The sequence below is a fragment of the Melanaphis sacchari genome, unplaced genomic scaffold, assembly GCF_002803265.2.
Source record: "Melanaphis sacchari strain LSU unplaced genomic scaffold, SCAv2.0 Contig0_pilon_pilon, whole genome shotgun sequence".
NCBI classification, from domain to species: domain Eukaryota; kingdom Metazoa; phylum Arthropoda; class Insecta; order Hemiptera; family Aphididae; genus Melanaphis; species Melanaphis sacchari.
Window position 1 is genome coordinate 13471610 of NW_020270366.1, and position 15345 is coordinate 13486954.

General features: G+C 25.8%; 1 protein-coding gene across 1 annotated transcript; it reads left to right on the forward strand.

Annotated features, from left to right (window-relative positions):
* The first annotated feature begins 211 nt into the window (after nucleotides 1–211).
* Nucleotides 212–10619, forward strand: LOC112595174 (tetratricopeptide repeat protein 12-like). The gene is made up of 5 exons (XM_025340292.1): nucleotides 212–483; nucleotides 1576–1773; nucleotides 4944–5092; nucleotides 9650–9893; nucleotides 10440–10619. The coding sequence occupies exons 1-5, from the start codon at nucleotides 435–437 to the stop codon at nucleotides 10469–10471; spliced, it is 672 nt and encodes a 223-aa protein (XP_025196077.1). The 5' UTR covers nucleotides 212–434; the 3' UTR covers nucleotides 10472–10619.
* Nucleotides 10620–15345: the final 4726 nt, after the last annotated feature.

The window sequence follows — 15345 nt, forward strand, 5'->3', positions numbered from 1 at the left end:
ACTCAATAAGATGTATTGTATTACACATTAAATGCCCGCGTTTCACAGCAATATTATTACTGTAAAGCACACATAATATACCTATCGCACGAGGTTTGCGACGACAGCGGCACGTTCCTGGCCGCAGAGCGTTATCAATAGCTGATTTTGCTATGGCAACTGCAGAAGTGCGCGGGGAAACTATGCACATTTTATTATAACAACAATACGCGTATACGCAGTGGCTTATAATATTATCATCGAATAACGCTGTGCGCTGTTTTTCACTCGTCATTTGGCACTCGGCCATTTATAGACAAATCGCGTGTTCGCCAACGCAGCTGCAACTGCAGCGAGCACAGTGTCGTTGTACATTGTAACATAGTTGTGTGTGTATATATATATATATAGATACTGAACTACCCGAATACGCTTTGAAGTCTCACGATCCGACAATGGACGACGAAGAGTTTGAAGAATCCATGCGCAAAGTAAATCTCATAGGTAGGTGCACGCCGTACATACAACACACCGTTATATATAGCAGTTGCATTTGCATAAGTATAATATCGCACTAGTTATACGGACAAATAATAGCAAAGCTATTCACATTTGATACACAATGTACTATAGCGGGTCACTGGTGCAAGGAATTTGATATACTTAGATACTACACATAAATTCTTAGCAATAATTTGAGCATGCACTTTTCAATTTAAAATTAATGTAGAATACGCTGTATAACTTCTGACTTAATATCAAACAGAGCAATGAATGCGTTTTCGGAATAAAACGTTATTGAAAACTGGGGGGGGGGCTTCAGCTCACCAACCCACGCTTTTAACTTATTACTGTAATTCGTGTGATTTTTAATTAAATTGTCACGGAATTATAGATAGTAATTCACAAAAAAATAATTATTTCAATACTTTTTAAATAATTCCTTCAGAGATTACAACTTTTATAAACAATTCTATTTGTAATAGTATTAATTAATACTATGCTTAAGCATATGCTGTTTGAACTTTATTTATTTTACAGAATAGCGAAAAAACACAACAAGTGTATTTAAATTATACTTTAGACCGTAATATACCACTACTACTACATATATATGGAATTTAGAAAGGGAAGGCCTTAAAAATCGTAGGTTTAAGTGTAGAACGTTATACTATTTAAACATTTAATTTAATTTTAATATACAGTTTTATACCATAAATAGTTTTGTTTTAGTAATAATAAATTAATTATAAGCGAAATACAAAATTTAATAAATTTTTGGTAAATTAATATTATCTGCAGTAAACATGCTAAGACATCGGTGGTTATTTTTGTAATTTGTTTGTTTTATATTTAATTCAAATTACAAGAAAATATAAATTTTTTTTTTTTTAACACATTAAAGTTTGAATAATTTATGACAATAAATTCCGCAACTAAGTTACAAATACTAACGTAAATATTGCTTATGTTATAATTAGTTTTTAGAAGAATTATTGTCTTAGGTTTTTTCTTTTAGTCCGAAATCATTATCAAAGCCACACAAATGATATTAGATAGTTGATAACAGTTTTTGTAACATATATTATTCTGCAGGTGGAATTATTAAGGATTTGAGTTCGAAGGATGAAGTCAAATCCAAAGTAGGTATGCTCCGGGCTGAAGAGCTATTGGGTAACGATGAAAAGGTATGGGATGAGAGCTCACTGAAAACTGTGCTCAATGGTACGAAGATAAACCATAAGGCTTTCGAAGACTTAGGAAAACCCGCAGATGAAATACCCGCAGATGCCGGTATGAAAATTTATTTTTATTTATATATGAGCTATGATATTATAATATTATTTGAAATACTGAGAAATATTATATTGTACTTTAGGTACGCATATATTTTAGTAGTATTATAGGTACTACCAATATGAACGGTTTCCGTAAATATTTATTTTTTTTTTTTTATTAAAATTATTTGTTTTCCTTCTCCTCTCTTAAATCTAGCAACTCCTACGTCAACGAGCAACTACAAAAATTTTTACAATTTTCAATTATTTTTAATTGTCGTTTTATAAATATTTTTTCTTATCCAATCGTTTGATATCATGTTATAAATATTTGTTTTATTTATTTATACATCTGATATTTAAAATTTAAATACCTGTGTGTAAGATCATATTTATTTACAGTTAAGTAATGCAATACATATATATATATTTAAATTTACATTTCGTGTAAATACTTGAGAAATATTATGTACGATTCATGTTCATAGTATACAAGCTATATCACCGTTATCATAGTTTATTTTTTACGTTTATTTATACCGCTATTTAAATAAAATAAATATTTGAAATTTCTCAATGTACAATTATACTTCATTATTACATATTTTATAAATAATTAAAAGTAAGATTTTATATTTGTCGTGGAAAGGTCAATACTTATTTATAGTGAATCCGAAGGTATAGCTTCAATATATTTTATGTTCAAAATAATAAGCAGTAAATTACAAATCCATCTAAAATATATAATTATATAATATAGGAAAAAAACTGAGATTCCTAAAGTCCTATATTTTGTATAGTATGTCGAAAATATCTTGTCATTGAGTATTCCAAAAATAATTTGTATTCTCGATGTTTTTTTAATGGTGAAAAGTGTAGCTTTTATCTTATTACACTTTAAGTTTTTTTACTCGCTAACAAAAATGTATCACTCTTCTCAGAACATAAGATAAGTTGATTTTAAATTGTTTTTGTAAAGGTTACTAAAAGTTAAATTGATTTAACTGAAGCTATTATGATGTTATTGAAAATGAGAATATTTAAAATGCTTTTCAAAAAGAAAAAGAAAAATCTTTTTATACATGCATCACTAAAATGATAAATCTTTTATACAAATCGAATTACTATGAATATATCACGGAAACAAATCAAACAAACTAAAAATCAAGTACAATATTGATTACCTAAAATGTTATGAATATATAAACAAACTATACAATCTAATATATTGTATAAATAATTTCTTGGGATTTAAATTTTCAATTTAATGCACCAGATATCTTCAAAAAAAAATTTTCAATAATTCAAAACTGAAAAGATCAATTTCCATACGTATCAAATCAAACAAGAAAACCCGTTATACACGTACGTTGTTCTCGTTGTAATCTTGAAAAATTACGTTACATCACATTCAATTTCCAAATATTTTAAAAGAAAAATTAGTAAAGATTGGTTTTAAGGTCATATGACTTGTTAAAGATTTACAACACTTCACTAAAATATCCCTAGTTATGGTCTTTATCAAACCTAAAATTATTAAATTTCATTAACTTAATTAAATTTCGTAGGCACCCTATAGGTTATAATTCTGTACATATGTATCATATAGTGCACACAATATTTTTAGATACTGATATAGGTAGGTATGAGATATCCTGTATTACTACAAGAATATACACAGATTATACATCCCATAACTGAAATCATTCTGAAAAAAATAATAATCATTAAATTAAAATAGAATTGTAAAATGATTCACGTAAAAATCGATTTTTTCAATCGTTAATAATCGATTAGATTTCAAAGAACGTGCAATGCGGAGATATAAAACGTAATATATTATTTATATATTATATACTAATATAAACATACCTAACACAGTCGTGAAACCCGGAAACAGCGTTGTATAGCATGTATATAAAACGAATTGATAAAAATTACATATAAGCGGGCAATAAAATATACAGGAAAAAAACGCTTTTATGTAAACTATACAATGTATATACGTATTATTGGTATCATGCAAATCTCAAAATGATTTCATACGGGCAACAAATACGCTGACGTTTGCGCGTGTCTTACAAAATAGTAAATATAGGTATATTGTGTATTTGTGTGTATACGCTATGCGTAGTGATATGGTCGTCGCGGTCGGTTGAATGGAAAATGCAACATCACGAACTTCCGGGGTTTCATCGTAGATCGATTAAGGTAAGAACCGGTGTCGTTCTCTGTATTAAATACACACTGCACTGCAACGCGTTAGTATTATCGCAAATCTTATACCAATAAACCTATTCCTATACCATTACTTATTGATGAGAATACGATTGAACGCGATTTAAAACCAACGCGGATGAGTCTACTAGTAGTTACTATAGTATAATATACTATATTGTGTATAAATTATTAAAAATTAGTTTACATCAGAAATCTTAGAAATAATTTCACTTTAATATTATAATAGTGGAACATCATAGTACCAATTCGTATACCTAGTACAGTTGATATACTCGTACTTAAAAAATATAGATAATATACTAGGTATACTATAGTATTACTAGTAGTGCTCGCTATAATATTTACCGATTTTCTTAAAATATAAAGTTTGTCTATCGAACGAATTCCTGGTTAACGACAATCTTTTTTCTAAGTATCTACCTGACTACCAATCATATATATATATATATATATATATATCTGTGGTATTCAAAACGTATTGTATGTACTTTATTCTACTTGTATAAATATTGTGTAGGTTTCAACAGTGATAACAAGAAATGATCAGCTACCCACTTATACAATATATACTTATTATGAGTCACATGTAAAAATAAATAAATAATTATAATCAGAATCTACAAAAATAATAATAATAATATATATATGGAAAAAAAATGGAAATAATTATTTGCGTCAACATTTGTGCAGCAAATGTACTTTTTAGTTAAGTGATCAAATGAGAGATGCTAAAATTGTGTAAATATGGCCAAGTAATTTTCTTAAGCAGCGAAAATTTGATGTATTGACTGAGCACTGATTTTATAAAATATATGTTTATTTTATGTAAATAATAATTATTCCTTTATTTAATTTCGTTGTCTTTATTATAATATTATTTAATATGAAGTTGTGTGTGATATCTATATATTATTAAATATTTATAATATTTTTGTTTGTTTTAAGCTGGATTTATGGCACACGTGGAGAGAGATGCAAAACAGAGGTCCGAAGCTAAGAAAAAGGAAATAAAACGTTCAGACTATTTGAAGACGATGGGAAATTGTGAGTACCGTAAGGGGAACTATGAAAAAGCTCTCATCTACTACAATCAAGTAAGAAATCATATTTCACTAAGGGTTTATCGTATTTCATTACATTTTTCGTACTTTATTATTACTTACAAACGAATTTCGCGTATAATTCCTTGTCTTCATGACCAAAAGGATACACACATTAATGATAATCGATTAGGATAAGTATATTATATTCAACATAACAGTTTAAATAAATCATATTATTTATTGGATTGTTGGCGTTTATAACTATTTGTACCTATACTAGTTCCAAAATTTGGACAGCTTTATCGCATATATGTATACAAGATATGAGTAATTTAAAAGCGAAAAACTGATATATTATCATGCTTCTCGCTATATATTTATTATATAAATATATACTACAATAATAAACTATAGAAACGTACAAGTATTTTACAAATAAAAATAAAATTAGGCAACATTAATAAATATTTAAGGTTATTGGCCAAAATAAGTTAAAATTTACCCTTATTTTTTTTTTTATTTGAACAATTTATTTATAGATCATCAAAGTTAATTATTTTATAAACAGTTACATGAATATATAATGCAATAAAAATAGATTTTTGTATACTTAATAGTATTTTTATACTTACATTGTAAATACCGTATATATTATATTATACATATACTTATATTTTAACATTAAATTAATATTATATTAGAAAACTATTTGTAAGATACATAAATATTAATATTATATATGATCTTATAAAAATTTCATATAATAGTATTTATTATACACATTCATGTTATATACCCTAGGCCTGGGAGAACATTTACTTTATTCTAGATTTTTTTCAAAACGCTAATATTATCTAAAACTTCTTTCAAAAAATAAAGCTAAAGATAATTTAATTTTAATAGGCATTGACCATATTATAATGCGTTATAAAATGCTTCGAAGTTCGATTTTAATATTAATTTTAATAGTGCATTGAGATAAATGTGCTAATCAAGCAAATAAATAACAATATTATATAAATACGTATAGCCACACACGTTATGTTCTATATACATTTCGACAATCATTAAGCTGATTAAACTGTTGTTATTACGATTTGAATGTTCAAGTTAGCATTAGAGAAGGAGTAGTGACCTCCTGAAAATAATCATCCATCTACTACGATGATATTATAACCATCGAAAAACTTATTATAAGTTAATATATAAAGTAAACATCGTCCATCATAGTTATTGAATATTTGACGTACAAAATGGAGATCGACTACCGAACTTAAAAAAATAAAGAACTTGCCATATTTATCGAAACACTTTTGTAATAATAATTGCACAACACTGCATATAGGATTCTTTAAAGGCATACCTACTCAAAACGAAAAATGTTGTTAATAATAAGTAATAACAAATAAAAATATGTTATGTAATGTTATTATTTTATACAGGTAATATTTTAAAATGAACAGGAAAATTTAAAATTTTTATATTTTTACTACCCGATTCACGACAAATGAATTACTCTGTATAATAACATAATATATAATATACGTCGTGTCAACGTCATGAAAACGTGTCAAATTTATATCAAGGGTGAATCAAAGGTTTCGCACGCTTTGTGTGCATTTCAATGGAAAATGTTCGTTTTCTAACCTGCAGCTTCTTCGCGTCGATAATAATAAGAGTATAATATGCATTACTTGAATCATACGCACAAAGAAAACATTTACAAACGGCTGGTGTATATTATTCTATACCTATTGACAACTAACAAGATTTATTTTTATTTTCTTTGCGTTTACTTTTTTTTCTGATCTAACCGCACCGAACAAAGGTTTGCTTATAGGAATATTCTTGTTACCCGACAACAAATGTTTTTATAATAGATTTTTACAAGTTTACAATTGCTATAATGTATGAATTATTGCTATACATATTCACGGGATCTTTGAGATAATTCCACTACTGTTTAATAATATTTAGTCTACATCGCTTTTACTATCACACAGCCATTTTATCACCAATCCCTCGGATAGCGAAAAAACGTAATAAAGATCAGTTTAGAAAAATTTTGAAAATTGTCTTTGATGGTTTATTATTACGCTTTTGAATTTATTTTAATAATTATTATTACCCGCATAAACCTATTTCCGCTTCCTGTACACCATACTCCAAATTTTCTATATTAGCTTTAAACAGTAAATTAATTTTTTGTGTTTGAAAAAACTAAAAAGTGTGGTACTTATTTATGTAGTATAAATCTGTTATGTCTACAGTCGTTAAAATATAGTCACGATATAAATACCATTTATTATTATTGTTTGAATATGTAATTTATTAAAGCAATCATTAAACCTCGGCGAAATAAAATATTTAGCATTTCAAATTGTTATAATTATGCATTTATGTCTTCATAAATTCACTGAGGAAATCATTAACTATAAACTATTGAGATTGTGGCCAAGATTTGATTGCAATAATATTTGGTATTGTAAATTTTAATAGGTGTGGTAGCTTGATGTGGAAGTAATCTTCGACGTAGTTTTAAATAAATTAAAAAAACAATAATAAACTGCTAAACAACAATAATTACAATATTATTAATTAATAACAATTTATATGACATATTATATTTTATGTATATTTCTTTATAATGACGGATTTTAATTTTTATTACGTATTATACTTATTGTATATACAGTTTACATAATCTCTAATGATAACAACATAACTTTGAGTTTAAATAATTTACGGCTTTGAGTTATAGATAACAATGTACAATATAGGTAGCTTTAATATATATAATGCGTATATTATGATGCATAATTCACATAATGCGCAATAAAAAACAATCATTTCTACAGAAAATATTAGCATTAATAAATAAAATCTAGTTGCAAAAATTCTTCTTAGGATATAATTTTAAAAAAAAAATGATTTTTGTTTGTTTCACTATGTTTGTCATTACGAACCTATATACAAGTAAATTGATAATTTATTTTAACAATAAACAATCTCTATCCTAAAAAAGTAATAACGTTTTTAAATTTTCTTTTATAAATTGTTATAATGATATATAATAAAACCAAACCTTTGAAAATAAATTACATTTTTTACTAATTTTACCGTTTCGTTTTTTATGCTTATAATTTTTTGAATAAAATTATACATTTTTAATTTCAAAATTCGAAATGGAATATTTTTCCAAATATTTTGATGTATAGAGCATAAATATTGAAAGATATTAGTAAATTTGTAATAAGTAGGTATTTATCATTTTAATGAATAAAGTAGTGGACTAAAATTTTGCAGAGTAAAATAACAATGGTGTAATAATATACGGATATTAAAAACTTACTTTTTTATCAAAATTTTTATGAAAATAGTTTGCCTAGGAAGATGAAAATAATATTTGTGTTATTGTTATTAGAAAAATAAAACTTAAAAATGCGGAAGTTGTTTTGTTCTTCAGTAAGTGGCTACTAGGTGTTGAGTGTTTCTTGTCATTGAGTACCTACTCATTCATCATTGTAATGGATTTGTTAAATGTATATGTTTTGAATGTTTCAACTTTCAAGTTTTACAGTTGATAATTGATACTATTTATTAAATACTAATGATGAAAATGGTAAAAAAAATATTTTATTTCTCAGTGACTTCGAAGTTTAAAAACATTTATACTTTGTGATACAATGAGTATTCACTGTTAAAAGAATAAAACTGTAACCCTAAATAGCATATAATATTAATACCTAATATAGATTTTGCATAATAATTTTAAAAAATTACGCAATATTATATACAACACACAAAACGTACCCTAAGTAGTATAAATATAAGTAATGAGTTGAGATTATTGTTAATACAACACGCATTATATTACCTTTAACGTTTAATATTTTTTTTAATATAACTAAAATAATATTATGGTAATAAGATTTTATATTGTTTTGAAATAATATTGTTATTATTATTATCGTTTGATTTTCCGATAGCAATATAATTCACCTTGAATACTTACTTGGTTATTAATGATATATAATTATTCATACTTAAATATCCATTAAATTAAAAATATATTTAAAACGATAGCAGATATTATTATTTTATTATAATAATAATTATTTATTAATAATATTATCAGTGTTTTTGTTTAAAATTTTGGATATCTTTTAAATTTTTTCGCTCTTAGATTTTAATATTGATTAATTAATATTACCCATATATTCAGTTAGATGAGAAAATGTGGTTACGCACAAACCATAGCGCGTTGTATTTCATCGCATCAATAAACCTTGCTCGCAGCCGTATGCCCGAATTATCCACATTCTCTAGGCGAACGTATTATAGCGATACTTAAATTTACAGTAATACGTAGTTAACTTAACCTTTAAAAGGTTTGTGTACGTTATCATTTATTATTTATCTATATTTCTGTTGTTGTTTTACTACTACTCATACGCCTATAAATGCAATTATTTCAAAAACCAAAATCTAATCCATGGGTTAGATTATTAAAACAGTATTATAATTTTCGTGCCACTATTTTCATACTAAAATTTGAACGTATTTGTTATTACCAATATATTATTATTACATCGTGCTGTTGTTTAGGCTATCGATGTGCGCAAAGACAGCTGCGTGCTATTTACCAACCGGGCGCTGGCAAAGATCAATTTGGGTCTGATGGACGAAGTTATCGAAGATTGTGATCGAGCGTTGCGTCTCAATAAACGATCGCTGAACGCTGTCCTTTACAAAGCTGAAGCATTATGGGGGTTAGGCGATATCCAAGCTGCTGAGGAATTACTAGAGACTGCTCTCAAAACTCATCCTGATCAGACGAAACGCATACAAGGTAATTATCTATAATAACGGTCGGATGATTGTTAATTTACTGTTTTCTCATCATTCCAAAGAGTAACCAAACTTTGTTTAAAAACTTTTTTATTGTAAATTAAGACGCATACGATTTCAACATTATTATAATAGCAACCTATACGTTAAATATTAAACGAACAAATTGTTTATTATTATTATCATTACTATACGCCTATTTTAAATTTCAATACATACATATTTGTATTATATGTATATTTTTCAATAAGAAGTTCAAAGGAAGTAGAAGCAATATAAATTATGTACGTCATTTTAATGTTGAGATAAGTGATATATCGCACTACAAGTTTTATAAAATCCAAAATATCTCATCTTATTTTAAACAAATAAAAAAATTTCAAATAATAAAAATCAGCAAAATTAATAGAAACACAAACACTAGTAGTTATATTAATAGTTAATAAATAATAGATATTATATTAATAATACTCCAATATTATATTATAATAAAACACCAATATAATATATAATATCATTTTTTTCCTTATTTTTTATTTCTATATAGATTATCAAAAAAAATTAAGCTGCAGTTGTTAATACTTATGCTATGAATCTCGTCAGTTCTTTGCCACCTTATTCATGCACATCATTATACACAAAATATGCAGTGAACCACGTATTATACACTTTTGATGTTTTTGTGAGTCTTAACGTTTTTTCAAAAACTCTGTTACACATAATACAATGTAAAATAATAATAATTATTAAAATTATTATAGAATAAATATGTTTTAGTCATATTATATAATACGTACACTTTTATAATATATCCTTGGGGTACGAATATACATAATTACCTAAAGCGTTTAATCTAACCTAATCTACAAGGTAATTCTCCTATCCCTCAACAGTAATTTTCTCATTAAAAATATGTTTTTGAAAAAAAAAAATGACTTTTATATATTTTTTGTATCATATCATAAGTATTCTTTAAGTTGTTTATTTTTTTAGTTGACAATAGTGTTGCAAAATAGTAAAAAGTATATTTTTTTCAAAATTGTTGTAATACTCTTAAAATTATATAAATAATTTTTCGAATACAAAAACTACAGATAAGAAGAATATCACTGTATAATGTGTATAATAGGTATATTATGCATAATACGTATGTATATGGCTTCTCTGAGTATAAATTATATGTGTAGAGCGTCTGTGAATCGTTGAAAAACGAACAATCAGAAATTACGAAGAATACCTCGCCCACAATATGCAGTGACAAAATATAACAACAGATATTTAATATTAATGTATATTATTATAATATCACCATCAGACAATGTCAGTCCATGCATATATCGTAATATTGTCGTTATCGAGATAAAAAGTAGAGTAGCAATGGGTTAGGTCCAGGATCACGACCTTCGAAAACTATTTTTTATTGTCTCATATTAAGGTGGGTATCCTATATTACTACACATACACTTATTTCTATTGTAGAAATAGTTTTTATATTTTAATTTGAGCGATGAATATGTTATTTTACAATTGTATATGTATTTTTTTTTTTATATATATATATTTCATCACCTTTTATCTATTTCAATTTTTAACTTTGAAATTGGTTTCTAGTAATGGATTGGATCTGTTTAGTATTTTGGAATGTTAAAACTCAAAGATAAAATATTCTCAATACTTTTCAAAATAATCAGGAAAAATTAAAACAATCATGTAAAACGAGAATTTTTACGTAAACCTTGATTTTTAACTAAATCAATTTTATTATCTTGTAATTCAAAAATGAATAAAGGATAACTGTAAAAACTTTAATTTTTTTCTAAATATGTATACTGGTAATTTTTAGCCAAATGATATCATTTTAAAAATATTAGATCTTTTTAAGGTTTGAAATTTTTAATTTTTGTAATTATTTTATTTATTTATGTATGATAAAATATTATATAAAAAAAAAAACTAAGAGATCTTGACAATTTAATAACTCAGGACCCCGAGGTTTAAAAATATACATTCGAGATTTCTCATAATTTATATTAATACATCAACCCAAGACACTTAAAAAAATATTTGCATTTTTTAATTATTTCAGTTAATATTTTTACAAAATTTGATATTTATTAAAAAACGAAAACAAAATAATATTATTTACTTTGATATAGTTCAAAAATATTATTTGAAAGGTCTTGAAACTTTTTCACAACTATACGTTTATTATTATTTACTAATACATCTACATGGCAAGATTTTAAAAATATTTTTATTTTTTTTTTTTACAATTAATATACAATCTTTATCATTAATACAATAAGAATATAAATGCTAAAAGTACATTCAAATGAAATAGTTTGATAAAAGGAGCCACCCATTGATGAAAATATTTAAATTAGTTATTGAATATTTTATACTACGAACCTATCCACACCATTCTACGCTACGGTTGGTGTTGACATATATAGATTATAATAAATAACTGTTATATTACATAAAGAAAATTAATATTGTAATTTGTAATAATTATTATTTATTACCATATATTCATTGTATGTTTTTATTATAAATACTTATATGCATACATGTATATAGTATATTATACGTATACATGATATTATGTAATATGTTTACCTATATGTTTTTAACAAAAATTAGTTCGATCTATTGTCTTACTAGTAAAAAAATACATAATTGGTTCTGTTATTACAATTATAGTATAGAATATTAAAGTATCCTTAGAAGTATTTAGGCTGACTTTTGTTTTTTTTTTTGTAGAATAATTTACCATTTAATCATAATAACAGATCTAATTATAATGTTACCCTTAAATACTCAATGACAAATTACACAAAGTGACTAACCTTTTTTTTTTTTTATTGTCGAAACTCAGTCATTTTAACAAACATTGTGTATTATAATATAATATTTACGAATGCATTATGATTAATGCTCGGTACAATTGGATTCTACATCGATATAATGTCTCATATTATTATACACACATTAATATCGTTAAAAAAAATGACTCATTCGAATTAGTGATGTTATTAATTTTGGTATTAGGATACGCGACGAAGATGTCATCACCACATGCGTCGGGGACAAACAAATTTTAAAACATATGTAATAGTAACAATGATAATCACTAAACAATACATATTACATGTACATTACAGCAACCGAGTGTTATCATAATATTATTATAATTAAATATTACCGATTGCAGCAATCACAGTTTTGAGGCCATGGTACATAATAATAATAATAGTAATTATTATTATTATTATTAATTAATTAATTAATTGGGCGTTTACCCAGCAGACACGTAGACGCGATCAGAGTGTGTTATTTAAAAATTATAAAATAAGACTTCTAAACAATATTGTTCAGCCGTGACGACAATTTTATTTCTATTACATATTAAATTCGTGATAATTAATATCATATTATGTAATATACAGCTTTTCAATGATTAGTTTTTAGTTACAAGCTCGATATTCAGACCACTGTGCCGAGGGCGAAATACATAATGGATCGCGAGTTACTGATGTCGCTGTGGAATTAATTTCAAACGATGCGATGTTGCTCAAGTGATAACAAAATTAATTTACGCACAGCACGGCGTGAAATTTGGGTACCGACATAATGAGTGTACGAGAGTACAGCAAGCATTCGCCGGTGACACAGGCACACAGCACCGTTTAAATTTGACGTTCAGCAGTAATAACAGACAAAAATCGCGTGTTTCTACATTTTCACTGAATAAACTACGCTGAACAGCATCATTTGAAATCTCCAGTAAGTACTAAAATAATAGCATAACGAGTATTATATTCACGACGTTCTTCAGCGTACATACTACAGACCTTTGAAAATCTTGACAATGAAGTTAACTCGGAGACTGAAAATAAATAAAAAGTACTAAAAATATAGATGATTTTTAAATATTAATTATCTTTATTTTACAAAATAATAATTGTTATTTTTTAAAAAAAAAAAAAGATAAAAAGATTGAACAAAGAAAAGACCAACGACAAAAATCGGTTATTTGTCTCAAAAAACAAGCATCAAAAATATTAAAATTGATTAACGAAAAATCCTCAAAGGTCGAAGTCAGTACAGTTGTTCGTGTTCCAATACCAGTTGTGGATAAAGTTCGAGGTTCTCTACATAATTTAATTATTTTACGTGAAAATAACCTGTATAAATGATATAAGCCAAATTTAACTTAATAATATTTATTTAATTTTAAATAATAATTACCCTAATATTTGAACCAAGTACAGAATATGCTGCATTAAAACACAAGTATAGAAAAGCACAAATTTCTCTATGTAACAAACAATTTATAAAACTGGATGAAGTCATGAAAAAATTAAAGATAGGAATATAACTCAACTTGAAGCCACAGAACAAGGAATAATTAATTATCAAGAATACAATCGATTTAATTGCAAAACTGGTTATGACACTAAGAAATGTAGTTGCAACGCAGCGGAAATTTTGAACAGTTCGAAACGTTTTAGTAGTCATAACTACATCAATAAAAAATGATTCATACTGTGTACCTATTTTATTAATTTTAATTACCTAACTTTTCAATAAATCAAGTAGTAATACAATCAATCAAATAATATAACAATCAATGTTTTATTTGAGATCTATCATTATTGACCACCAATCTTTGTAAACTATGTTAATGACCGGTGAAAAATATACATTTGAGTTTAAAATGTGTTTTTACACATTAATTATATGACTTAATCATTTTTATGAACGAAGTCATTCGTTAATTTTGTGTCATCCACCATAATATATATATATATATATATATATATGTCGCATCCATGTCGCGTAATTGTACGTTTTGCAAAATGGACAGAGTTTATATCCATTTCGCGAAATGTAAACGCTTTTTCTCCACTTCGCGTAATTCCGCTATGTGGACCACATTTCATGAAATGGATACCTAATCTGCACATAACGGAACTACTTCCGTCATATAGACAAACACTTAGCGTAATAATATCTATAATTATATTTTTTATTATTTATCATAATGATTAATAATTATAAAAACTATGAATTATTATGAAAATGATTAACTATAAATATAACGAAATATGAAAATTATGAGTTTTAAACTATTTATTTTTATTATTTGTTTAAACATAGAATAGAATTATTATGATATAAAGAGTGGAATTTTAAATTGGCATCAAAACAAATACACTTTTCTGTTTAGAATTTGCTATTACATATCAACAAAAAGAACCTTGTCCTCCCGTTAATGAAAAAACCGTTTATTTTAACGTTTTCCCAAATTCATGTTTTACTTGCTTTAATTTGATAAAATTTGAATAAGCCGGTTAAAAACTTCCTGCATTATACCAAATTTTAATAATTTCATGACCAGTTTCCAATTGATTCATATAATTGGTTTTAATCAATCATATTACTCTAAT